Source organism: Hippopotamus amphibius, chromosome 1 (assembly GCF_030028045.1).
Source record: "Hippopotamus amphibius kiboko isolate mHipAmp2 chromosome 1, mHipAmp2.hap2, whole genome shotgun sequence".
Taxonomy (NCBI): domain Eukaryota; kingdom Metazoa; phylum Chordata; class Mammalia; order Artiodactyla; family Hippopotamidae; genus Hippopotamus; species Hippopotamus amphibius.
Window position 1 is genome coordinate 25,218,457 of NC_080186.1, and position 27,952 is coordinate 25,246,408.

Sequence of the window (27,952 nt, forward strand, 5' to 3'; positions counted from 1 at the left end):
CCAGCCTGTCAGATTGAAATTTTTGGTCAGAGACTTCCCTGGTGGTGCAGTAGTTAAGAATCTGCCTGCCAATGCAGGAGACACAAGTTCTATCCCTTGTCCGGGAAGATCCCACATGCCGAGGGGCAACTAAGCCGTGAGCCACAACTACTGAAACCTGTGCACCTAGAGCCCCACAACAAGAGAAGTCACTGCAACAAGAAGCCCGTGTACTGCAATGAAGAGTAGCCCCTGCTCACTGCAACTAGAGAAGACCCAAGGCAGCCAATTAATTAATTAATTAATTAAAAATGACAGAGATCAGCCTAGGAGCAATCTCATTAAAAAATAATGTTTGGGCATTATCTAAGGCAGATAGTAAGAAGTCACTAAACAGAGGGGTGGCATGATAAGGTCTCTGCTTTTAAAGAGGTGGTGCAAGTGGGAGAACCTGGAGGCAGACCAGTGAGGAGACAGGTAAAATAGACGAGAGTATGAAGAGGTCTGACCTTGAGCAGTGGCAGTAGGAAGAGAAATATAACACTCCCTTTCCTGATCCTGAGTCCTAGAATTGGCTTTTTGAATTGTTTCCCTCAGTGGGCTAGGTACACAACTAGAGATGGCAATTTGTTGTGACAGGACCTGGGCTTCCGAAAGATAGCTCCCTCTTGGAACTGGTGACTTGAAGACAGAGCCTTCCTCTGTGTGCTGAGGTGGGGGACAGGAGGACTTGAGTGCTATTACACAAAAAGGGAGGTCTAATGTGTACCAGCCATAAATTCCATGATTCAAAAGACACATGAGGGACTTCCCTGGTGGTCCAGTAGGTAAGACTCCACGCTCCCAATGCATGGGGCCTGGGTTCAATCCCTGGTCGGGGAACTGGATCCTGCATACCACCAACTAAGATCCTGCTTGCCACAAACTAAAGATCCCACGTGCTGCAACTAAGGACCCGGCACAGCCTAAATAAATAAATAAATATTAAAAAAAAAAAAAAGACAGATGAAATGAAACTCAGAGCCTCAATTTCCTCATCTCTAAAAAAGGGAGATCATATTCCTTATTTTGTGTAACTCACAGGTCTGTTCATTCGTTTGTTGATTCATTCAACAATTATTCATGGAGTGGGACTTTCCTGGCAGCACAGTGGTTAAGAATCTGCCTGCCAATTCAAGGGACAGGGGTTCAATCCCTGGTCGGGGAGGATCACACATGCTGTGGAGCAGCTAAGCTCCTATGCCACAACTGCTGAGCCTTTGCTCTAGAGCCTGAGAGCCACAGCTACTGAAGCCTACACGCCTAGCACCCCTGCTTGTGCAACAAGAGAAGCCACTGCAATGAGAAGCCCGCACACAGCAACGAACCCCCCCCCCCACACCCGCAACGAGAGAAAGCTGGGGCACAGCAACAAAGACCCAATGAAGCCAAAAAAATATAAAATAAATATTTAAAAAGAGCCAGATAGTACATATTAAAAATATATATATTCATGGAGCACATACCACGTGCCAGATACTGTGCTAGGTGCTGGAGATCAGTGATGAACAATACAGAACCGACCTCTGCCCTCAGAGAGCTTGCACTAAGGATAAATGAAACAGCTCTGTCAACTATAAAGCACCGGTGTGCACCGGTCTTCTTCTTCTTCTTGTCTCCCAAAAAGACTGTAATCGAGTTTAGTCTAGACTTCTTCATTTCCTTATCGCTATATCCTTGAGCAAGTCACTTCACCATTCCAGATGACTCCTTATTCATATCCAGCTCAGGGTCTATGCATGGTTTTAACTACAACAGCAAGGAATACTTTTCTGGAAGAAAAAATTTCTAGGCGAGAAGACCTCACTACAGAGAGGAAATAGTAGCAGCAACAGCTGAGAAATCCTAAGCACACCCAACTTTCTTTCGTAGGTATCCGTCCCAGTTTTTCTCCACCCACTCTTTTCATATACCATCCCTATTCCCCGCCTTTAGTAGCTGCGGTCTCTTTAAATGCGCTTGTCAGCGTGTGCTAGGCGGTGGGGCCGAAAGCGCGTTTCTTCCTGGGATTGAATGTTAAGTTGTTTGTCCGTTTCGGGCTGCCGTCCTGCAGGTCCGCCATATTGTCTGCTGAAGCTGCGGCTGAAGCTGCCGCCGCTGCCGCCTCCAAGTAGGAGCGAGCGGAGCCGCGATGGGTGAGTAAGGAAACCAAGCAGTTGGGGGCTTGGGCTGAGGCAGTCTCGGGGCTCGCAGCCTGGCGAGAGCCTGTCTTCAGTCTGCAGAGGATGTCTGAATCTCCTCCAAAAAGGTTTGAGGGGTGAAGCCAGGCCGGGAGCGCCGCTCAGGCCAGTTTGGGGCCGGGTTAGGGCCCATGCGGGGAGGAGGCTTTGGGGGCTGGTTCCGGGAACACTCCTGGAGCCCCCACGTGGTGACCCTGGGCCGGATCCCACGCGTTCCCGACAGCTGGAAAGGGGCTGACCCTCCGGTCTGTGCCGAGTCTCGGGATGGGGGCCGGGCTCTCGGTGGCAGGCCCGGGAGGCGCTAAGGGAGCCCTCTCCGGGCGTGGGTCTGACCGACGCGCCTCTTAACTGGATTCACTGGCTCGCCTGAACTCAGGGAAATCCTGCCTACGTCGCAGAGAGTCTTCTGGCGAAGGGACGCCAGGCGAGCCAGTTCCAGGCCTGTAACCAGGGGCAGCCATGCCGAAGGCAGCCTGGGCCGCTGAAGGCCGGGAGAACTTCCCGAGCCGAGGCGGAAATGGGGTGGTTCGGTTGGGTTCAGAGTGACAGCCTTCGTAGTGGTAGAATACCAGTGCCAAGATCTCGTGGTCATTTATAGGTCGGGGACTTTAAGTTTCTGGGTCTGGCTAGGAGAAAAGGAGCGACCTGTTGCTCTTTCTAAAGGGACTCCAGCTAGTAGGGCCTGTGCTCAGAGAGAATTACGATGACGAAGTCTTTGGACTTAGGGACAGAACCATCAGTGGGACTTCCTCTCCAGCAATAAAAACTATTAAATTTGCTAAGCTCTTCCTGTGTGCAGGCGTTGTCCTGATTGCTTTACATGTCACGTTTTATTGAATATGCACAACCTATTGAGATAGATACTGCTGTTATCCCTGTTTTACAGATAAGAAAACTGAGGTAAGGGAGGTACAGTAATTTACCCAAGGTCACACAGCGAGTGGCTTAAACCAGGTTGATCACTCCAGAGCCCTAGTTTATAGCTGCTGTTCTTCATGGCCTGGCCCCCTAGTGGTTTGGCTGGAAAAGGGGGAAAGAAAGCTTTTAATCCTAGGCAGAGTCGTAAAGGTGTTTTGTTTTTTGTTTGTTTTGTTTGCTAGTGGGCCCACTTTGAAATTTTTAATCTGAAGGAAACTGGAACAAACTCAAAAATGATTTGCTAACCCCAACTATCGTGGGTGTGTTGGGGGTAGGGGAGCTCAATGAGATTCTGGGATTGAGTTTTGTAAGATCTCTGATCCTGAGGAAACAAAGTATTTGAGCATCAGATCTGGTATTATAATCCTGCCTACTACTTCCTAGCTCTCATACAGAGAAGCTATTTAAGTGTCAAATGCAGTAATGCATATGGAAAACATCTAGCAGAGTCCACAATAAATATTATTTTCTTTCCTTTCTGAGCCTTCCTTTCCTCATCTCTAGAAAGAGGGGAGGCGGCAGTGTTATCGAGGTGTTTGAGAATTAAATAAGATAGCACAGTGTTTGGAGACTAGTAAGGACTATAAATGTCAGAGCAGATTCTTTTCCACTTTCAAGAATGTTTATTCCTTTAAGCATTCTAGTTTCCAGAATTCTCCCTTAAGACTGATAGGCCTGTCTTTGTAGCTGCAACTTTATGTATCAGTGAAAAATTTTAGGGACTTTTATGTTATAGATTTTGTATTGGCCTTCAGTTTCAGGAACACTGCTCCCTCAGAGGGCAGGAGCTAATATTTAGTTTATTAAGCCCAGTGAAGTAAAATTTGGCAGTGATCTACTCAGTTTTTACAGATTGGGAAGCTACCTCAGAGAATATAACACACCTAATTACAACAAAACCAGAACTGAGATTCTTACCCATTTTGCTGCACTTAAACCTCTAAGAAGACTTAAGGTGTGATTAAATTTAGTCCTTTTCTGGGAGACTTCCAAAGTTTTTCAGTAGAGCTACAAAACCTGACCAGGGTCCTGGAAGGGAGTTTTAGTCCAGAGTCAGGCAGCCTCACCACTTTTCTCTGGAACTCCATTTCAGGTACCTCTCCTCCACCCCCATCCCATATTGCACCTTGTCTTTCTGAACACCCAGCTATTGGTGTTTTTGTTTTGTGGGGGTTTTGTTTTTGTTTTTTTCTCTGATCCTTATACCACAGGGGTAAAATGTATCCTTACATTTAATCCTAACATCAAATCCAAGGTAGTTTGGGTTACCCCCATTTAAAAATGAGTAAACAGGCTTTGAGAAGATTAGGTGATTAAGTCCAAGGCTGGTGATCTAGGCCCTAGGGCTGGAAACACTAACATGGCCTAAAGTCACACCTCCATGAATCTAGAACCTGCTGTATTTCACTGCCTCTCAGGTGTGCTCTCCTCAGGCTCTGGCCTATATTCTATACTATTTCTCCTGTGCCAGACGTCGCTAGCCTTAGCAGACCTCTGTAGTGATTTCATTGCTGTTAGGAACCCTGTGAGGGTGATGCTTACAGCTCTGGAAGTTACTTTTTCTAACCCTCTCTAGCAGAGACCACAGCCTCTCAAGACTAAGTCTTGGCAGACACCACTTGTTTTTATCACTATTCCTGCCATCCTGCTAACCAGGAATCTGGCAGCACCTTCCCAGCCCCAGTGGGTCTTGATTGATATAAACTCTAAACTAATCATTGTAATTCTATCTCCCTAGGCAGTGATTGATTTAGGCGTGGGCATGTGATGCAGATTTTGGCTAATTAGATGTGAAGCCTGGAAGACGTCTGAAAAAGCCTTCCTTATTTGCCAAGTTTTATTTTATTATTTTTGCCAGTTTATATTTTAACCCAGGTATCACCAAAGTGTGAGAGCTTCAAAAAGAGAGATGGGAAAGCTATAATAATAGCGAACACTTGTATAGAACTTGCTGTGTGCTAGGCACTAAGTACTGTAGTACTAATTTATTCATTTCTCAGATTCTCACATTCTAGTTGAGAAAACTGGAGCACAGAAAGGTTCAGTAACTTAAGCAAGGTCAGAGCTAGTAAATAGAGGAAACACTCAGGTAGTATGGTTCTAACCAGAATATGGGCTATTAAGGGCTGTGTTCTCCCTCTGGAAAGGAAAGATCCCTTTTCTGACTCTGAAATTGCCATTAGCTATGCTGGGATCATGAGGCAGAATTTATAAATAAGAGCAGGCAGTTCTAAGGGTGAGGGTCGAGAAGATGGAAAGAATCTGATCTCTTCATGATGTTTTTGGAGCTGTCCTATCACTGGGCTCTAGTTTGCTTCAAGTAGCAAAACCTTTCTGATAACCCTTCCAAGTCAGGAAATAATTTAGCCCATTTCTTAGTTTCCCTCCAGCCTTACCCACCCCATAGTTCATAACAGCAACTTACAGAGAAGGCACTAAACTAAGTGTCCCCCAAGTATCAAACTCACTCCCCCTTCCTGGCGTACCTTTCCTACATTTTTGTTAACGGTGGGACCATTGGCTCAGACACTAGGGCATAAGATAGAAATCTAACCTGTCTTTGGTTTCTTACTCTTTTCTTCTCTTCCTATATTGGCAGTTGTTGGATACTGTGATCCTGTTAACTGATGTCTTCCCTAAATTGTTTTGTGTGTGCTTTTCTCATAGCATAGTCCCACAAAGACTTAATTCTCTGGTCTTTAAATTTGCTGAGTCTCAGGCTCCTTGACATGAAAATATAATAATACTATTTATTAATGTTGTCAGTGAAGTGTCAGTGAAGTACTAGATGTCAGAAAATATTGTAAATTGTAAAGGTGTTGTTATTTCAGGGGTCTTCTTAATGTCTTCTATAGCCTCCTGTACCATGACCAATTCTGCTGCAGCAGTGTTGCTAAAACACCCATCTTGTCTTATCACTCTACTTCTTAGTTCAGGAACCTTCATGGACTCCTTATTGTCTACAGGATAAAATCATAACCCATAAAGTGTGGTATTCAGGGCCTTCCTATTAACTTTACTAGTCTTATTCCATTTAATATATATCCCCATATCCTGCATTCCAGCCAGACTACCTCTTTGTACTTCACCTTTCCTGGTAGAGAAAGTGACAAAAGCAATCCCTTCCCCACCAGTCTTTTCCTTTAAAAATCTTGCCTCTTTTTATAAGATTTAGTTTAAATGCCACCTCCCTCAGGGACCTTTCCCAAATATGTACATTATGCCTTCCAAACTGGAAGTGAACTGTCCTTCTGAATCCTGTAGCACTTCTTTCTTGCCTTTCATATAGCTCTTTTCATATTTTATCTTGTGTTACAGTTATTTCATCCTATACTACAGTTAGAGCTTTGGTTAGTTGCTTAATCTCCAGAGCTTGATTTTCCTCATCTCTTAAAACAGGGATGATAGCATCTGCCTCTTAGAAGTATTAGGGTGATTAAATGAGCTAATGCTTGTAAAGCATTTTCGCATGGTATTAGCACACAGTGAGTACTCAGTAAGAGATAAATAATTGCTATTAGTCACTCAGTGAGCAAATAAAGTACTTGTATGTGTTAGGCCTTGTGCTAAATATAAAAGATTAATATTTGTCTTTTAGGGGAAGGCAGAAACATGAATACTTGTCAGAAACATTTTTAGGGATTAGGCAGGCAACAGTTATTCATTAATTTCAGCAAATGTGTATTGAATGACTACCATGTGCCAGCTACTGTTCTAGGCCCTGGAAATGTAGCAGTGAACAAAACAGACAAAATATTTATTTGTTTGTTTGTTTGTTTATGTGAAATCCCAGAGCTTAAATTCTAATGGGTAATTGAGTAAAATCAACCAAATGGAGACTGGCAGGCCAACTAGAGAGTCCCATGCAATCTGATGTGCCCCAGCCAGTTGTTGCCAGGAAAGAATGTAGGTCTAGTGTTGCCTTATTGCATAATTTTGCATCCCTTTCCACAATCCCACTCCCCCTTGAGGTTGGAAATCTGAATTTTCATATGATTTTATAACAGATTAAATTTTTTAGATGTTACAAGTTAATTTTTTTTTTAATATTTATTTTATTGGCTTCATTGGATCTTCGTTGCTGCATGCGGGCTTTCTCTAGTAGCTGCAAGTGGGGACTACTCTTCATTGTAGGGCACGGGCTTCTCTTCTTGCCAAGCCTGGGCTCTAGGTGCACAGGCTTCAGTGGTTGTGGCATGCAGGCTCAATAGTTGTAGCTCGTGGGCTCCAGAGCACAGGCTCAGTAGATGTGGCGCACAGATTTAGTTGCTCTGCGGCATGTGGGATCTTCTCAGACAAGGGCTTGAACCCGTGTCCCCTGCATTGGCAGACAGATTCTTAACCACTGTGCCACGAGGGAAGTCCCACAAGTTAACTTTTAAAATCTAAAAACATCTTGGGAATTCCCTGTCAGTCCAGTGATTAGGACTCTCCACTTCCACTCAGGGGGCACGGGTTCCATTCCTGGTCAGGGAACTAAGATCTTGCAAGCCATGAGGCATGGCCAATAAATAAATAAAATCTAAAAAAATCTACTTCAATATAAACAAATAAATGAAAATTTTTAAGAAATAAATAAAATCTAAAAACATTAAATTAACCAAAGATAGAATATTTGAGGCCAAATATAGCCCAAGAACTGCTTGTCTTTTTTATAAATTTTACCTGAATTAGTTTTCTGTGTATTTTATAAACTGTCTCTTAAGTAGTCTGCATATTGTACCAAATTCTGTGTATTTAAAAAAATATTTTAGGGGACTTCCTTGGAGATCCAGTGGTTAAGATTCGCTTTCCAGTGCAGGGGGTGCAGTTCGATCCCTGGTTGGGGAGCTAATTTCCCACATGCCTTGCAACCAAAACATGAAATAGAAGCAGTATTGTAACAAATTCAATAAAGACTTTAAAAATGGTCCACATCAACAACAACAACAAAATCTTAAAAAACATAAAAAAATATTTTAGGGGGAACTTCCCCGGTAGTCCAGTCGTTAAGAATCTGCCCTCCAGTGCGGGTTCAGTCCTTGGTCAGGGAACTAAGATCCTACGTGCTGCAGGGCAGCTAAGCCCGCCAGCCACAACTACTGAGCCTGTGTACTCTGGAGCCTGTGCCCTCTGGATCCCTTGAGCCACAACTGGAGAGAAGCCCAAGTGCCACAGTGGAGGATTCCTGCATGCTGCATTGAAGATCCTGAGTGCCAAAACTAAGACCCGATGCAGCCAAAAATAAAATAAATAAATATTTTTAAAAATATATTTTAGGGAATTCCCTGGCGGTGCAGTGGTTAGGACTCAACACTTTTACTGTGGTGGCCCAGGTTCAATACCTGCTTGGGGAGGCAACTAAGATCCCGTAAGCCATGCAGCAAGGCCAAAAATATGTGTCTATGTATATATGCTGTATATATATATTTTTTTAATTTAATTTTTAAATTTATTTACTTATTGGCTGTGTTGGGTCTTCGTTGCTGCACATGGGCTTTCTCTAGTTGCAGCGAGCGGGGGGCTACTCTTTGTTGTGGTACACAGGCTCCTCATTGCCGTGGCTTCTCTTGTTGCGGAGCACGGGCTCTAGGCGTGTGGGCTTCAGTAGTTGCAGCACATGGGCTCAGTAGTTGTGGCTCACAGGCTCTAAAGCACAGGCTGAATAGTTGTGGCACATGGGCTTAGTTGCTCCAAGGCATGTGGGATCTTCCTGGAGCAGGGGTTGAACCCGTGTCCCCTGTATTGGCAGGCGGATTCTTAACCACTGCACCACCTACGAAGCCCCTGCTGTATATATTTTTAAAGGACGAAGACAAGCATTTTTAAATGTCTTGCTCATCATGATAGCCTTGTGTATTCAGTAAGTATTATTTTTAGGCATATTATACATTCAGAGTAAGGTGCATGAGAGATTATAAGTCCGTATTTTAAATAATCTAGGGACGTCTCTGGTGGTTCATTGGTTAAGAATCCACCTTCCAATGCAGGGGACTTGGGTTCCATCCCTGGTCGGGGAACTAAGATCCCACATGCTGTGGGCAACTAAGCCGGCATGCTCTAGAGCCCGTGCCACAACTAGTAAGCCCAGTGCGCCGCAACTACTGAGCCTGCGTGCTCTAGAGCCCACACACCACAACTAGAGAAAAGGCTGCATGTGGCAACAAAACATCCTGCCTGCCTCAACTAAGACCCAATGCAGCCAAATAAATAAATATTTTTAAAAAATCTTCTAGGTAATTTTAAATCTTTGGCTGACTGAGATTTGATTAGCTGGCCATTATGTTATTTTGTTTTGTTTTATTGTGATGTGGCAGGTGAAATTCTTGTTCTTAGGAGCTTTTACTTCCAGAGACATCAGCTCTGCTGTTTGTTCCTCTTCCTTACATTATTAACATTATCTTCCATTCAGTTTCTTGATAGGACTCTAAGCTGTTTGTTTATTTTGTGAATGTTAATTTAGTTAAAACTAACTATCTTGTAAATCCACTTAACCCCGCACACAAACTACAGTGTGATGCAGTATGATAAATGTGAATGAAGTAGTGTCTTCACCTGCTTGGTGTAATTCACAGTCTTCCTTCAGGAAAATGTGGCCACCTGACCAACAGATAAAAGTTGCCAATATTAATAGGCTAATGTATAATAAAGGTAAGGTATATATATATAGCTGTATATATACACAACATTAGTATATACTATATATATATAAATAAGTAAAAATATATATGTATGTTTTTCTTCCTGTGTCCCAGTTAATTTTGTATCTCATACTCTGGAGACCATTATAAAATGATAAATATTTTGAGTGGGGTAGTCCACCGTGCTATGGGTGCGTATAGTAAGGAGGTCCACCCCCGCCAAGGGCAAGCAGGGAAGGCCTTTAAGCTAATGAAACCTGATCTGTGGATAGGAGTTGTCTGGCAGGATAGAAACGATTCTTTCACAAGTAAAAGATTGGTAGGCTAGGTAAGTTGGTAGCGTGGGGGGAATGATGTTTGGACCTTATCCTGATGACAGTGAAATGCCATTGAAAGGTTTTAATCTCAGAAGTGACATGATCAAATTTATTTATTTATATTACTTGACTGCCCTGGGGAGAATAAAATAGACAGCCATAAGATTCCAACCAGGAGGTTCTTGAAGTAGTTGGTTCCTAAGTACTGTAGTAGTCCTAGCAAGAGATGTTGATGGTGATTGGGGTGGTAACAGTAGAGAATAAGAGTTAGGAGTTTGAATTAGCAGCACTTGGTTATTGGTTTCATCTGGAGGCTGAAAGTTGGGGGTGGGGTGGAATCAAGCGTGACTGCTCGGCCTCTTGAGCAACAGAGTGGATAACGATAACGATGCTGTTAACTGAGTGCAGTTTAAATTTGGACATCTTAAGGTATCTCTGTGACCTCCAAGGGAAGATGTCCAAAAAACAACTGGATAGAGAAGTCTGGAGCTCAAGAGTGGGGTCTGGGGATGGAAATAGAGGATTGATCATCTGTTTATCTCTAATATGGTAACTAAAACCATGGGAATCACTTATAGCACCTATGAAAAATGTATATCATGGGAGATGGGCTGAAAAGAGAACCTCAGATTTCATCAGCTTTCATGTACAAGAAGAAGGAGATCAGCAGCCACAATTTGAAGAAAACAAGGAATGATCGATGTTTCATAAACCAGTGGAAAAGAGTATTTCAAGAAGAAGGAAATGGCTGTCAGGGCTGAGTGCTGCCAAGAGGACCAGCAAAATAAGGAGTGAAAAGGTCTATTGAATTTAGCATCATGCACTTGATCTGTGTCTTTTACAAAAACAGTTTTGACAGCATGGAAGCAAACTGGAGTGGGCTAAGAAATGAGAGAGGAGAGACAAACTGTTCAAGAAGTTTGGAATAAAGGGAAAAGGAACAGGTTAATGAGGCTCTTATAAAGTGTAGGTGAGCGGTCATAAAGATCTGAGTTAGGGTAATGGCAGTAGGAGTGGAGAAGAAGAGACAGAGACAGTCCAGAAATAGTTAGGAAACAAAGCTGGCCATTCTTAGTGATTGGATATGGGGATAAGAGGAAAGGAATTGTCAAGTTTCTGACTTGAAAAGCTGAGAAGATACTGGTATAGATCCCTAATCCCTTGTATCAGTGTTTCCTCAACCTTTCCATCATCACCTTCCTCTTTTTTTTTTTTTTTTTTTTTTATTTTAGGCGCACAGGCTTAGTTGCTCCATGGCATATGGAATCTTCCCAGGGCAGGGCTCGAACCCGTGTCCCCTGCATTGGCAGGCAGATTCTTTACCACTGCGCCACCTAGGAAGTCCATCATCACCTTCCTAAGAAGCCTTTTTAGGCATCTTTTTTCCGTAATGCATCCCTCCCATGAAATTTTAATACACAGATGTACTCATATCTTTTTATGTACAATAAATATGTCTGTGCTTTATGCATAAAATGAGTAAGCATAAAGCTGCTTTTTATTCAGTGCAAGGTTAAGAGTGACTAAATAAGATTTTTAGGTTAAAAGTTAAATTTAAAAACTATTTACATTTAGCTAAGTGTTATAGCTGTATTTGCTGAGTAACTTTACTTGTATAAGTTGTATCAAGTTGCATATGCAAATTTGTATTTATAAATACAGAAAAACATAATCAAAATTTTAAAAATCATTTAAAGTTGTTCATTTTCCAGCAAAAGCAAAATAGAAAAAAATCAGTTTCTTAAAATTAATTTTAGTAAATTTTTTAACTTTTGCCTGTTATGAGAAAGTAACTTTTAACTAGCTGCTAGATAGTCATTCAGATATTGTTAATGTTTCTCTTTTTAGCACTTGGCATAATTAACTGGGACAGGTTTTAATTTGTAGAATTAAATAATAAAATGTAAATTTAAAATTTAATTACCAGAATTACCAATGTCACACACAAAAGCATTGAGGATCAAACATAAATAACATCCACAGGGCATAGCAGACATGTTTAGGCCACCTCGTCATATGACTTCAAGATTCAGCCATCAGCCAAGAGAAAGTTCCCCCCAGTCATGGCCATCTATTTGCCATAGCTTTGTAGTACAATTCTTGCATACTTTTTGTCTGCCTTTCACGAAGTCAGTGTCAGTGCTGTTCATACAATACTCAAGAAAATCCAGCAAGAGAAATTAGATACTAGGGAATAAGTCTTTATTGATAAGGCTGAGCTTTGGAAGGCCACATACTATTGTAATATCTAAGTTCTTGCCCTTCCCCATGAACCAGTTTCACCCTTTTGAGTGCATAACACCTCCAGCAGGGTCTGGGATAGAGCCCTGTGTAGTCAAAAATATTAATAATATTTTCAGGCAAATCATTTGAATATTAATTGAGTGGGATTAATAAGGGCTATAAATAGTCTCATGTTAGTTTTGCCCAGGTTTTGTTGCTAAATGTGTCTTGAGTTGTATATACTAAAAACTTTCCTATTTTCAGAACTCTCTTGATTTCAGAATTCCGCATAAGGGATTGTGGATAATGAAATGCATAAGGAATGTATGAGGTGCAGGTTCACAGAGAAGATGATGACTTAAAAAATTTTTTTCAAAGCATTTGAGGTGCTTATGGAACATGGGTAAAAGGAACCCCTTGAGTATTAGGTATGGACTGCAGATGTAGATTTGAAAGTCATCAGCTTTTAAATCTTCCAAAGAAGCAATAATTGTAATGAGACGTGATTAGAATTGCTTACCTTGGGATGAGGTAAATGGTAGAGAATGGGCCCTTTTTGAAAACTCTGGCTCAGGAGTTCCCTGGTGGTCCATGATTAAGACACTGCACTGCCAATGCAGGGGGCACAGGTTTGATCCCTGGTTGGGGAACTCAGATTCTGCACCCTGCATGGCGTGACCTTAAAAAAAAAAAATCTCTGGCTCATTGGTTCTTACAGCGTAGCTTTGGAGGGAATGAAGATAAAATAGAAGGATAAAGATTAAGAGAAAGGAGCTACAGTGTTAGGAGAAAGGAAGAGGAAAAACCACCTGTTAATGGAAAGCAAGAGAATATAGTTGTCCTCTCTGACTCTAACTTCCAGGAAATTGCTCTCACGGGGAATTGAAGTCTTTCAGAGTAGAAGCTGAGAAGAAAAGGGAAATACCATTGATTCAGCGTTTAGGCCCTAGACACTTTCACATTACCTCATCAATCATATTGGGCTATAAAGTTGTTTATTCTCATTTTATAGGTAATGAAAGCAGAGACTCAAAATAGTGGGTAATTTGCCCATGGTTATTCAGTTGGGATTGGAACCAGCTCACCTGACTCCCAAATCAGCGTTCTTTCTCACTACATCATATTGGAAGGAGCCGACAGGGTTTGAGGGGCAACATTGAATGTCTGTCCACAACACGTCTAATGATGACAGAGAGGATTCCCTTTGTGTCGCCTCTCAGTGTGGCTTTTCTTCCCCACATTGTCCTGGGCTCTTCATATATGGGGCCTCAGAAGATTGCATCCCAGATCTAGCTCCTTCTTTTTGGATTAATATATACAGGTTAGAGAAATCCTGCTCTTAATTTGTCAGAAGGGCTGTTAGAAAAGCCCACTGTAGGGCTTTTCCTATTACCAAAGGGCTAATCAGAGAAATTTGTGTAATTCACCTCCAGGCAATGCAGAACCCTCCTTGTCTGAAGACTGGGGATGGAGGGGCGTAGTGCTGCAGATAGGGGCCAGCAGGTCACTGTTATATCTCAGAGACATTTTGCTTGTGGACCTTTGTATTTATACTTCTCTAACCAAACTGGTCTTGTTCCTCAAACCAACCCTTGCTTTTCTGATTTCTTATCTTTGCTCCTGGTAAACTGTTCTCCCTCCCCACCCCATTGCCTTCAGAAATATTTACCATCGAGCCTTCAAAGCCACTTGAGTTCACCACACAGTGAAAAATAGTTCTCACTTCCACACTCTGACATCATTGCACACAGATTCACTATCTTTTTTGTTCTTGATGCTGTGAAACTAAACTAGGTTGTAAAGCTTCCTAAAGGCAGAAACTTTTGCACAGTACCTGGCACATACATTTTATTCAATGAATAATAAATCACTTGTCTATTTGAGTCAGTTTGGAGATAACTATTTGGATTTTTTTCCCCCTTATTCCTTGAGCAGTGTGAGTGCTTGGGAGATATTCAGTGAATGTTTTGTCATTGACTTAAATGGAAGGTAAGCGCTTTGGTTTTCCTACTTTAAGTAATTCATTTTAGTTCCTTGTAGCACCTAGTGGTAGTGGCAGTGGGCTGTCCCTAGGAAGGTAAGAGCCTCCAGATTCTGCACGATCTACAAGGGATATTTGGAATTTTCCTGCTGGAGAAATTGGACTGTAGCTATCCTAGGCCTCTCCTATGTCTCTTGCCACCCCTTAGTTCCCCATTCCTAGGCCTGAGCATTGCATTTATATATAGATTCAAGGGCCAAAAGGACTAGTAAATCCTAAGAGAGAATTAGGATTAGAGAACTGGGACTGTCAACTGTCTGGCTGATTCAGTACCTCAGTGTGCCGTGTTTCACTTAGGCCTTGAGCTTTGAATATATAGTTGTGTGTACAGAAGATTGTTTTCCCCACGTGATCTTTCAGCCAGACCTCATGGTTTATAGATTCAGCTTTGTTTCCTGGAGTGATCATTCTTCAGCCGAGGCCTGTGAGGATCTGCCAGAATATGAGCAGCCTTATTATGGCCCCATTATGGACTAATCCAGTTGTCCACAGAGAAGTTTCTCCCATTGTCTTGGTGATTGGCAGTTCTGACAGGCTTGCAAATAACACCCTGAAAGCCTCATGCTGTCAGAACTGTTTCCTACTGTTTTCTTGTTTGCAGTATTTCTTGGTCATAAAGCTCTGAGAGAAATTCCAGAAGTTTGAAAAAAAACTATTACCAAACCTAATCCTACCTTACCAGCACAGCATTTTACTGTTTACAAAGTGTGTATTTTCATTTGATCTTCACTGTAACTCTGAGGTAGACAGGGCAAGGATAGGAAAATTGAGATACAAATAGGTGACACCCAAGGCTGTACACTTGTTAAGTAGCAGACCAGAAATCAGATTGTCTGGCTTTGTAGCTCCTTTCACCAATATCACACCACAGTGTGCCTGTTGATGGTCCATCCAGCACAGTGCCTTCTCTCAGCCTAAGTATTTCTTCCTAATGTAAACCCTTGGAGATAGTCTGCCCATTCACATGTTGAACTTTTAAAAAAGATTTTCAAATCCTGTACCAGAACAGGGAGGATGAATTCAAATGGTTGTTTTTGTTTTTCCTTTGAAGTGGCAAATAGCTTTCAAATGAGTGCCTAACTACCTGCCAGTCCCTACAATTTTCTACTCAGGTTCATATTTGAGTTGGTATGTTCTTTTTTTTTTCTTTTCTTTTCCTTTTTTTTTTTTTTTTTAATATTTGTTTATTTATTTTGGCTGCACTGAATCTTAGTTGTGGCACACAGGATCTTTAGTTGCGGCATGTATGCCGGATCTAGTTCCCCAACCAGGGATAGAACCCAGGCCCCCTGCATTGGGAGCTCGAAGTCTTACCCACTGGACCCCCCCCAGGGAAGTCCCTGTATTGGTATCTTCTGATATTTGTATTCCCTATTCTTGGCAAGAACTGGACCACATCTCATTGATGGATTGAGTCGGGCAATGGTTAAGGTGGTAGAATCCCAAGAAGAACACTGACACTTCTTCCAAGAAAGAACAAAGACGTCCGCTGTGGCTAGTATGCTGTTGAGTAGAGTATACATAATGCGGAGAGCTTTGGCTTTAGTCAGAAAGATGTGGATGAGAGTCTTCCACTTATTAGCTGGGTCATTCTGCAAGTTATGCCTCAATTTTCTCACCTCTGAAATGGGGGTTCTATAGAAGCTTAGACTTAAAAAAGCTAAGCAAGTTGTTGCTAAATCATTACCAATCAAATTTGAATTTTCCCTGGGAACATACCCTCTGCAGAGATTAGAGACTGACTTTGGCATTTTGGGGGCAGAGGATTGGTTTTTTCGTGGGGTTTTTTTTTTTTTTAGGCCACACCGTGCGACATGTGGGACCTTAGTTTCCCAACCAGGGATGGAACCTGTGCTCCCTGCATTGGGAGTGTGGAGTCTTAACCACTGGACCACCAAGGAAGTCCCTGACTTAGCATTTTTGAAAGAGCTTTCAAAGGCTTTTAGTCTGGATTTAGTAGATAAAAACTTTCCACCATGGCCAGAGACTTTGGAAAGCATTCTGGACTGGACTCAAGAAGACTACTTCACAGCCAGCAGTGAGGACACAGGTGTGTGATCTTTTTGGCAGGCACATCATGGTCCTTACCTGCCTGGGTGCCTGACGGAGGTCTCCTAGCAGGACATGGAAATAAATAACTAGACACAGGAAATGAACTTACATACCAGAATAGTTTGTTAGTTTAGTAGATTGGTTCTATCATAAAAACTTCGAAGTCATCTCAGTGAATGCTAAATTCATTAAGAAAGGACTTGTGTGAATCACTGGTTTATTTTGATTATCCTAATGTGCTATTGATATACATATATAATGCCTAAAAAGAATAGGTATGCATATGCAAAACAATGAAGTTGGACTCCTGCCTTACACCATATCTAAAAATTAACTTAGGGACTGCGCTGGCAGTCCAGTGGTTAAGACTCCGCGCTTCCACTGCATGGGGTGTGGGTTTGATCCCTGGTAGGGAAAGTTCTGCTTGCTGTGGGGTGTGGCCAAAATTAAATAAATAAAATAAAATAATAAAAATAAAAACTTGGTAGATCAAAAACTTAAATGTAAAGAGCTAAAAGTATGAAACTTTTAAGAAAACATAGGAGTAAATCTTCATTCATGACCTGGGATTAGACAGCAGTTTCTTAGATATGACCGAAAGCACAAGCAACCCCCCACCCCCTCCCAAAAAAAGATAAATTGAACTTAGTGAAAATTTAAAACTTTTGTGCTTCAAAGGACACCATCACAGAGAATGAGAATCATGTAAGTAATTAAATGATTCTTGGGTTCTGCTTATCTGCATTCATCTTTCCCCATTTTCTATACAAATGTGTATATTCCTTTTCCAGATTTTGGAGTTTGGTATTTTTATTTTGTTGAATTTAATGTAAACCACTTAAGACCTTTTGGAAGACTGAAGTTTAAAAATGTTGAATAGAACATTTGAGATGTGCTGTGCACTGTGCTATAGATTCTTGCTGTCAAAGATTTAATGATCTAGAAGTGAGAGGTGATGAGTTATAAACTAAAACAGGATCATTGGAGGTTGTCAGTGGGAACCAATTTGTGGTAACAGATGTCATGGATAAACAAAGCTGGACACTAGTTAAAGTTGTTAGGACAGATTTTAATCAGTAATACACTATTGCAGTAGGGAAAAATGTGAACTGATTTCAACTTTGTACAGAGATAACTGGGTGTTTTAAAGGAAGGACGAGGGAACGGGGGTGGGGGTGAGAGAGTGCTCAGTTAAGTCAGGGAAATGAAAAATTACAGAATGCAAGGAAGGGGGAGGTGGTCCACATGAAACCCAACTGGATTTGCTACTGGTACTTATTGAAGGTAGTCTCCTATCCTCCCACAGAGCCTGGGAAACAGGAACACTATTTTCAGGTGTTGGCTGAGGCAGTAAATTCATTTGGCAGCCTTGAGATTTTCTCAGGCAGGCACTTTAAGGGGGGCTAGGGTCATCTACTGATGTGACCTTGAGCTGTTAGAAACTATGTTAGTGTTTTTTGTTCAACTCTTTATAGGCCAAGGTTGAACCAAGTTGAGAAAGGGCTCTGAGGAGCCTGGATAGAGTTTGGTTAAGGAGAGAATCTTTGGTACAGGTGTAAATCAGTTTACCAACCTGTTGTCTTTCGGGAATAGAAAGTTCATGACTGACTCTAAGACCAGGTGAATGGTAATGGCATTAACTCCTAACAAGGGAGGCTAGAAGAAGCTGGTTTAAGGAGAGAAAAGGAGGTGGAGTTAGCCAGTAGACATTTGGAAATACACTGGACAGGCAGAGGTTGTGACAATAGAGATTTGGTACTTGGTGTAAAAGTGAAGGTTGAAGCTCAGGGAAATCACTTGGAAAAGGGGGCTGCTTCTGCTGAGAAGAGGACCAAAGGTAGAATTTTGATTTTGATTCACACTGACATTGAGAGATTGTCTTTGGAAGAGGAACACAGTATGAAACCCGAGAAGGAGTGATTAGAAAGGTAAGAGAACTGGGAGAGGGTGATGCCATCAGAATCATAGGTAGAGTTTCAAGAAGGCAAAAGTGATCATCAGTGACAAATTAGAAAGTCAAATAGAATGACTGCTGACAAAGTCACTGGATTTAGCTGTCTAAAATGTCTTTTTCTCAACCATTTGTGTCCTGCAGTCTTTTTTTTTTCCTTTGAGTTTGTTTTTTATTTGTGTGTGTGTCCTTAAAACAGAGTGTTTCTATTCAGTTTTCGTACCAATTCTGGGAGAAACATGTGGTTTCTGGGTTTCTAGGAAGAAATCTTTCTAAAACCTGCTTTTGGAAGTTCTGCTCCACTCCAGTCACAAGAAAAATTCCTTTGCTGTACATTTCTTCCCTTACCTTACATTTACTGTCAAACACTTGTTAAGCAACTATTATAGCTAGACCTTGTGTCTGGGACAGTGTAGGTGTTCAGCAAATATTGAATAGATATTTGAACAGTGATTCATTCAACAAATGTTTGTATATATCATAAATGCTGGGAATACAACAAAAGTTTTTGTAGAACTTACACAGCCTATGGAGGAAAACAGATACAGATTGTAAGTAGTGTAATGATGGAAATAAAACGGGTGTTCTGACAAAAATGCAGTAGCTTACTTTGGGTTAGGATGACAGGGAAAGGACCTAGCAATTCTAAGAGCTAGGGAAGAGCATTGTGGGCAGAAAGAAAACAGGAAATGTGAAGGCTGTATCCAGAAACAGCTTGATAGTTTCCAAATACTGAGAGACCCATTGTGACAGGAGCATATGATGACTGAGGGTAAAAAGTTGAATGAGATGAGATGAAGATATAGGCAGCACCTTGAATTGTGAAGATTTTACTTCTACATGTGAGCAGTGGTACGCTCTGATTTTGTTGTGTGGTGATGGATTGGGGGTGGGTTGTTGTAGTAACCAGGCAAGAGATGATAGTGACTTGGATGGGATGAGAGAGATGTAAATACATTCAAGATGCATTCAGGATTTGTTGGTAGATTAGATCAAAGAGGTGTGAGAAGGGAAGGAGCCAAGGATGATTTTTTTTTAACCTAGGATTTGGATTAAGTAATTTATAAATGCTGTTGCTGTTGCTGTTGATGGATGGGGAGGTAGAAATTGTTAGTTCTGGATACCAAAGTGAAGATTTTGATAGGTAGCTGAATATATGAGTCTGGAACTCAGGAGGAAGGACTGAGCTGGGGACATAAATTTGAGAGTTATGCAATGGATGAAATCACCTCAAGAGTGAAGATAGAAACCAGCATGTAGATGTAGGAAGGAGGAGCCATCAAGAGAGACTGAGAAGCCTGGATGAGGTTGGGAGTGGTGCCAAGAAAACTGAGTGTTTGGAGAGAAGGGATTAGTAACTACTATTGAGGGGTTAAGAAGAGGACAGAATTTCTAACCATTAGATAAGGCAATGTGGCGGTTGTCGGTGACCTTGATAAAAGCAGTTTCTTTGGAACAGAGGGAATGGAAGTCAGATTTGAAGAGTTAGAAGAGTGAAACAGAACACAGATTCAACGATATTGGCGATGCCTATTTTTTAAAGTTGGCTATTTCATTATGTTATTATATCTCACACAGAAAATGTGTAATAGTCAAGAAACGTGTCATGTTAATTTTATGTGAATGGAGACTTAGAGTTTGTAGATGACTTTCAAGAAGGGAGATCTGATCAAATTTAGTATCATCTGGGCAACCTGCCATTAGATGCCTCCTGATGTGATGTAGTATGAAGCACAAAACATCACCTGTGTGTATTCTTGCCAAAAGTGAATTTTTAACCTGAATCTGTTCTAGCCTTTAGGCCTAACTTCCGTTTTGCAGGAAACACAGAGGATAGGGGTATAAATTAATGACACAAAACTAGAACGTGGGGTATGCATTAAGACAACTAGTCTCTTCAGAGAATCAATAGCACAAGTAAATAAAAGGGTTGGGGGAAAGGAGGACAGGGACATTGTAGATTGAAAGTGACCAAATGTTGGAATAATGATGTAATTTTTAAAAACATTTTTATTGTTTGGAGTTACATACTGAAATATATGTTGATGGAATGATATGCCAGGGATTTGCTTAAATAATACAGGGTCTGCAAGTAGATGGAAGCATAGATGAATGGCAGCTAGTTGATTATTGAATCTGAATGATTGTTGCATTCTTTCATTTTATTTATTATTGTCTACTTTTGTATATATTTGACATTTTTCATAATAAAATGTTAAACAGAAGACTAAATACAGTGGGTAAAACTTGGCTAGATTCTGATTTGGGGGAAAAATAGCTATAAAAGCCATTTTGAAGTAAGGAAGTTTGAATGTGGACTAGATAACAGGTGTTTTGTTAATTAGGTTTGAAATGGTATTGTGTTTATGTAAGAAGGTCCTTATTATGAGACAAATACTAAAGTAATTAGGGTGCAGTGCCAGGTCATGACATTTGCAACTTTAAAATGTTCAGTTTAAAAATATGTGTATAACATCATATATACATCTGATAGAGTAAAACAAATGTGGCATTGTTTAAAATTGTTGAATCTTAGAGAAGAGTTTAGAGATATTTATTGTACTGTTTCAAACTTCAAGTGTTTAAATAATTCATAACAAAAAGGAGGCAGAAAAAATAGTTTTCCTATTCATTAGAACAGAGAAATAGGGCCATAGCTTGGGAGGGCAGGTAGTCAATGAAAAGATTCAGCATCTGGCTGATTCTCAGTATGAAGAATTGGCAGGTGGTGAGATTCCTGGATCTAGTCCTACAGTGCTGATATTAGCTAACAAAGTTATAAATCAGTAGTACTAAATATGTTGTATAACTGAAACTTATATAATATTGTATATCAACTGTACCTCAATTTAAAAAATTTTAAAAGGTACCAAAATTTTACCATCAACTTTGTATGCATTCACAGTAGTTATCTACTGGGTAGACCAGCAAGAAGACAGGCAAATTTAAGCCAGTCTATGTTGTTTTCTTATGGCATCTTTGGTAAGAAACTGGGCCATGTAAGTTTTAGTATACCATCTTTGAAAATGATTGCATTTGTTAGTCTGTATCTGTCACTTGTGTATTGTGTGTTATCTTCCCACCCTTCCAATCCCAGCATCATAGCTGGTTTCATCCACTTTGGAGGAATTTTGATTTAATTAATTATGATGGTGTTCACAAGGGGTCCAGATGTACTTCATTTTTGTGGTTGGTTGGATTTGTGATCTAGGGAGAGAACTCACTGCAAAACAAAACAAAACACTGTAATATGAAGTTGAGTTCCTAAAAGTCAGATATGGTGGGTGGAGGGGGGAATCTCTTAGGCAAACGTCTTTTTTTTTTTTTTTTTTTTTTTAAATTTATTTTATTTATTTATTGGCTGCATTGGGTCTTCATTGCTGTGTGCGTGCTTTCTCTAGTTGCAGGGAGCAGAGGCTACTCTTCGTTGCGGTGTGCAGGCTTCTCATTGCTGTGGCTTTTCTTGTTGCAGAGTATGGACTCTAGGCATGTGGGCTTCAGTAGTTGTGGCAGGTAGGCTTAATAGTTGTGTCTTGGCGGGCTATAGCACGCAGGCTCAGTTGTTGTGGTGCACGGGCTTAGTTGCTCCGCGGCATGTAGGATCTTCCCGGGCGAGGGCTTGAACCCATGTCCCCTGCATTGGCAGGCAGATTCTTAACCACTGAGCCACCAGGGAAGCCCAGGCAAACATCTTTAATACTAGTTTTCATTTGCTCCCTGTTCTTGTGCAGTAGTTAGAGAATTGATTGCCAGTAACTTTTTTTTTTAATTTTATTTCATTTTTTTAACAAGATAAAAATTTAATGAAAATTAGTCAGTGGTCAGTAATTCTTAAGTTAAAATGACCATGAGTAAATAGATCAAAATGGATAGAACCTTTTCTAAGGTCAGGAGCCAAATTGGATAGAATTATATGTCTTTTCAGAGGATGAAAAGAAGTAGTTCTCTGAGGTTGGTTGAAAAGAGAAGGCCTGTGGAATTAGAGGGTCTAGATCTCAGTCCCAGATCCACAGCTTGATAGCTAACTGATCTTGTGCAAGTCACAGCACCTCTGAACCTGGTTCCATAGCTGTTAAGTGGATGTGCTCCTAATTGACTAATATTTCTCATTGGTTGTTATAGAGGTCAGTTAGATCTTGTGTATGAAAACATTTTTTGAAAAGAGAGGCATGGTGCTGAGGTTTGTTTATTTAATTGTCCTCAAACCAAAGGCTGTTTAACAGCCGATTTCACCCTAGCCCTTGTTAAAATTAAATTTTGTTTGGCTGGCAGAATGTTACAAAAATTGAGTGTGAGCACAATCCCTGCTGTCCTGTTACAACTGTCCCAGTTAAAAATCATTAACTTCTTGGGACTTCCCTGGTGGTCCAGAGATTAAGACACCAGGCTCCCAATGCAGGGGGCATGGGTTCCGTCCCTAGTTAGGGAACCAAGATCCCGCATGCATTAACTTCTTGGGAATTCCCCGGCAGTCCAGTGGTTAGGACTCAGAGCTTTCACTGCGGTGGCCCAGGTTCAGTCCCTGTTTGAGGAACTCAGATCCCACAAGCCGTGCAGCACGGCCAAAAAAAAATAAAAAAATCCTTAACCTCTTTACCTGCTTTTGTTTTTTTGTTTGTTTTTTACCTCTTTACCTTTTAAGGCATTTGAGTTTGTGGTTAATTGAAATCCTAGAATGAGAGCAGATTTGTTTATTGGTGACAGAGCAGTCCCCAACCCAGAATTCTAAGGGATTTGTTGTTACCAATTGCTTCCCTTTTCAGGAGATGAAAAGAACCTGGAGTTTGGAACCAGCTGGGTCAGGGTTGACTTCTTAGCTTCCTGGCTTGTCACTTAACTTCTGAGTCTCATTTTTCTCGTTTGTAGAATGGATTCTCAGGATTGTTGTGACGATTAGAGATTATATCTACAAAGAGTTTGGCACATTATCAAACCTTACTAGCTTACTAAGGCTACGAGCTCTATATCCCAGTACATGCTTAGCTCTTCCTTTTTAATTAACTGGCATGAGGCCAGTGTTTTAACTCAGGAATCTTACATTGATGCATATTTGGTAGAGAATTCCTAGTGAGAAGTGAGAGAGGCCAGATGAAAAAAGCTATTTCAGTCTGGGAGGAATCAGGTTTCTTACATTCCTGAAGGAAGAGGCATTAAGTTTAGTTCATTTTCTGTGCCTGGGAAGGTACATTTTATTAGAAACTTGCCCTTTGCAAAGAGGACTGCCCACTCAGTTTAGCACCAGGACAAGAGAAATTATTTGTTTGTTTGCCACGCCGTGCGCCTTGTGGGATCTTAGTTCCCTGACCAAGGATTAAACCTGGGCCCTCGGCAGTGAAAGCATGGAGTCCTAACCACTGGACCTCTGGGGAATTCCCCTGAGAAATAATTTTGAAAGGCTGACTGACTTCCTTGGTGGTGCAGTGATTAAGCATCCGCCTGCCAATGCAGGGGACACGGGTTGAAGCCCTGGTCGGGGAAGATCCCACATGCCGCTGCGGAGCAATTAAGCACATGCACCACAACTGCTGAGCCCAAGTGCCACAACTACTGAAGCCCGCGTGCCTAGAGCCTGTGCTCTGCAGCAAGAGAAGCCACCTCAATGAGAAGCCCGCATACTGCAAAGAAGAGTAGCCCCTGCTCGCCATAATTAGAGAAAGCCCACGTGCAGCAATGAAGACCCAACACAGCCAATAAATTAATTAATTAATTAACAAGAAAAGAAAGGGAAAAAAAAAAAAAGGCTGGCTGACTGCTTCATAGTGTTAAATACAGACCATGAATGGGGAAGGTCCTAGAGCCAGCAGCTGTCCAGGATGTGAGCTTGAAGGTGTAGTAATATCATTCTCATCCCATACACAGGAAAGCTGGCTGTATGTAGTATGCCTTTTTCTGAGAAGATGTGCATAATTTTTAAAATTTTATGAATTTAAAACTTTTAAACATAACATTGATTAAATGGAGTACTGTGATAACCTGGTTACTCCGTCAGTGTGTGACCTGAGACTTAAGGTTATTCATCTATCCCTTAGGGCCTGTATTTGCTAAGACTGCATAACAAAGTACCACAGACAGGGTGGCTTAAACAACAAAAATTTATCCTCACATTTTGTATCTCTCACAGTGCTGGAGGCTAGAAGTCCAAGATCAAGATGTTAGCAGGGTTGGCTTCTTCTGAGACCTCTCTCCTTGGTTTACAAATGGCTGTTTTCATGTTCACATGGTATTCTCCCTCTAAGTGAATCTGTATCTTAATCTTCTCTTATAAGGGCACTCATTGTATTGGATTAGGGCCTTACTCCAGTATCCTCATTTAACTGCAATCATCTTTTTGAAGACTCTATCTCCAAATACAGTCACATTTTGAGGTATGAGAGTTTAAGACTTCAACATAGGAATTGGTGGGGGATGGGGTACAGTTCAGGCCATAACAGGGTCCATACTTATTTTGTGTTTTTATTGCTAGTCCCTTGGTTCTCAAAGCTTAGAAAATGCATGGCAACATGAGGCAGTTATTTCCTAGAAATGAGAGATACAACTTCAGGGACCTATTCACTTTGAGAGAGTTCCTTATCTAAGAAAACTCAAAGTCTACCTGAGACGGTCAGATGCTCAAAAAGGTATTGATATATTTGTATTGTGGATTTCTCTGTAGTCTCAGCAAATAAAGGAACGCATGATGGAAAACGCCCCTTTGCCTGCTAGTCCCTGAATGAAAGTCCAGCATTCCTTTGGTTGCTGATTCCAGATGTGTTGCTGCAAATTTTCCTCTTTCCAATCTAACCTCCTGCTTGGCTTCTCCAGTGAAGTCATAAGCAAATATTTGTGATAGTTTCTTGTCACCGTGGTGACTAAAGAAGTACAGCCTGGTTCTCCTTCCAGCTTCACTCTCAGCTCTGCCTGAAGAAAGAGAGCCCACTGGGAGAGTCCAGGCTCAGTCATGAAAAACCATGTGTCAGGTAATAGGGAACAGCAGTCCACAGTGCTGCCTTTAGAAATTTGTCCTGTGCCTATTAGTCTTCAGCCATAGGCGTATTCAGGGACCCCAGAGGAAGGCCACTGCAGCCCCCTAGAACTTTTAACAGTAAGTTGACTTGGGCTTTGCCAAGTGGATGTGGAAACTTGCACATTGTAAGACCCTGATGCTGCTGTTGGTTTGCCTAGCTACTTTCCAGAATGAACAGGAGAGGTACCTTCTCTGAAATTTCATTTCCTTAGTATCTCTAGATCCGGAATTCAGCTCTCTCCACAACTTCCATTTTTATTTCTCTTTCACTCAGATACTCTTAATAGACTCTTTCCCCCTCACATTTATGTACTTTCTTATTCCATTTGTACCCTCAAGGTGATCTGCTTGAAGAACCAGCTCTAATCTTACCTTTGGGAGATTTCTTTTTAAACTCTAATCATGATCACCCCAAACCACTCCAAAAAAGAGGCAATATTAGAGTTAATTACCCCTTTCTGTGTGTCTGTAAAACTTATTTTTCATCCCTTTTGCAATACTTCTAGTAACTGTTTCAGATGAGAAATTTAGAGGATGAGAAACGCCTATAAAGGGAGAACCAAGTTGGTAAGCCTTCCTCTACTCATACTTCAACATTATCAGCTTCACTTTTATCAGTTTTTTAAATAATGAGATTGTTTTTAAAATGTAAATATTGAGTAAGGTATGATAAAGTCACTGAGGCCACAGGAGGAAACAAGAATGAGGCTTGTAAAGAAGTTTATTATACTCACAGTTCTGGCGGGGTAGGGGGATGAGAAGTGGGTCACCACTTGCCACACAAGGTCGCAGGGGAAGACACCAGGGTGGTCAGGAGGCAGAAGAGGCAGAAGCAAACAAGGTTTATGCCAGAGCCTTTACTAGGGTTTCAAAGGGAAAGTGAAGGCAGGGCAGAGTAAACAGTTTAGGATTGGCTAATTTGAATAACTCTGAAGGGCTTTGGGCTAGGAGAGTAGTCTCTAGTTGCCTACTACTTTTGGGGCCCTGGCATGATTGAGGCAGAGGAATATTGCCTCCTGGTGTACAGGCAAGATAAAGGAGATATGGCTCTGGATTGGTCTGTTTGCAAAGGCACATTATCTGTAGGAATTAGCTAGCTATGGGAGTGGCAGTCTCTCCTGGGTTTGAAAGGCCCCCAATTGCCAGAACATCAGGAACACGGAAAACAAAGTTAATACAGTTGTCCCTGTGATGAATGAATACAAATAAACAAATATAGGATCTTAAAGGAAAAAAAAGTTAAAACTGGGATTCTATGTTAGATTTAATTGGAGGAGATATGCTGCAATTAAAATTTTGTGGTAAAATATAACATAATTCGGGCTTCCTAGGTGGCGCAATGGTTGAGAATCCGCCTGCCAATGCAGGGAACACAGGTTCGATCCCTGCTCCAGGAAGATCCCACATGCCATGGAGCAACTAAGCCTGTGCGCCACAACTACTGAGCCTGTGCTCTTAAAAAAAAAAAGAGAGAGAGAAAATATAACATAATTCACCATTTTAACCATTATTAAGTGGCATCAGTTGCATCTACAATGTTGTGCAACCATCACCACTATCCATTTCCAAACTTTTCATCACCCCAAACAGAAGCTCTCTTCCATTAATCAATAATTTCTTATTCCCCCTCCCCCTAGTATCTGATAATCTCTAATCTACTTTCTGTCTCTATGAATTTGACTACTCCAGGTAACTCATGTAAGTGAAATCATACAATATTTACCCTTTTGTGTCTGGCTTATTTCACTTAACTTACTATCTTCAGGGTTCATCCATGTTGTAGCATGTGTCAAATCTTCATTCCTTTTTATGGTTGAATAATATTCCATCATATGTATATGCCACATTTTGTTTATCCATTCATCTGTTGATGGACACTTGGGTTGTTTTCACTCTTTGACTCTTGTGAATAATACTGCATCAAACATTGACATGTAGTATCTGAGTCCCTGTTTTCAATTCTTTTTAATATATGCCAAAGAGTACAGTTGTTAGGTTATATGGTAATTCTGTGTTTAATTTTTTGAGGAACCACCATACTGTTTTCCACAGAGGCTGCACCATTTTACCTTCCCATCAGCATTGTACTACATTCCAATTTCTCCACATCCTTGCCAATACTTGTTACTGTGCTTTCATTTGTTTTTATTACAGCCATTCTAGTAGGCACTAAAGTGTTATTTCATCATGGTTTTGATTTGCATTTTCCTTCAGACTAATTATATTGACTATCTTTTCATATGCATATTGGCCATTTGTACATTTTCCTGGAGAAATGTCTATTCAAGTCCTTTGCTAATTTTTAAATTGGGTTGTTTGTCTTTTTGTTGTTGAGTTGTAGAAATTCTGTATGTATTCTGGATATTAAGCCCTTATCAGATAGATGATTTGGAAATAATTTCTCCTATAAGTTGTCTTTTTGCTTTCTTGTTAATATCTTTTTTGCTTATGCTTTTTTTGTAGACTTTATAATTTTTATTTTTTTATTAATTATGTATTTTAAATTAATTTTTATTGGAGTATAGTTGATTTACAATGTGTTAATTTCTGCTGTACAGCAAAGTGAATCAGTTATGCATATACATGTATCCACACTTTTAGATTCTGTTCCCATATAGGTCATTATAGA

The 27,952-nt window shown here is 40.9% G+C and overlaps 1 protein-coding gene across 2 annotated transcripts in view; it reads left to right on the forward strand.

The window, feature by feature from the left end:
- Positions 1-2,021: 2,021 nt before the first annotated feature.
- The window catches only part of KPNA6 (karyopherin subunit alpha 6), a 49,931-nt gene continuing 24,000 nt past the window's right edge, over positions 2,022-27,952 (forward strand). The window contains exon 1 of one of the 2 annotated variants that reach the window (XM_057703763.1): positions 2,022-2,153. In XM_057703763.1, the coding sequence (XP_057559746.1) occupies positions 2,150-2,153 (4 nt within the window). In that variant the 5' untranslated portion in view covers positions 2,022-2,149. The remainder of the gene's footprint in view (positions 2,154-27,952) is intronic. The other variant, XM_057703754.1, reaches the window with a different exon arrangement.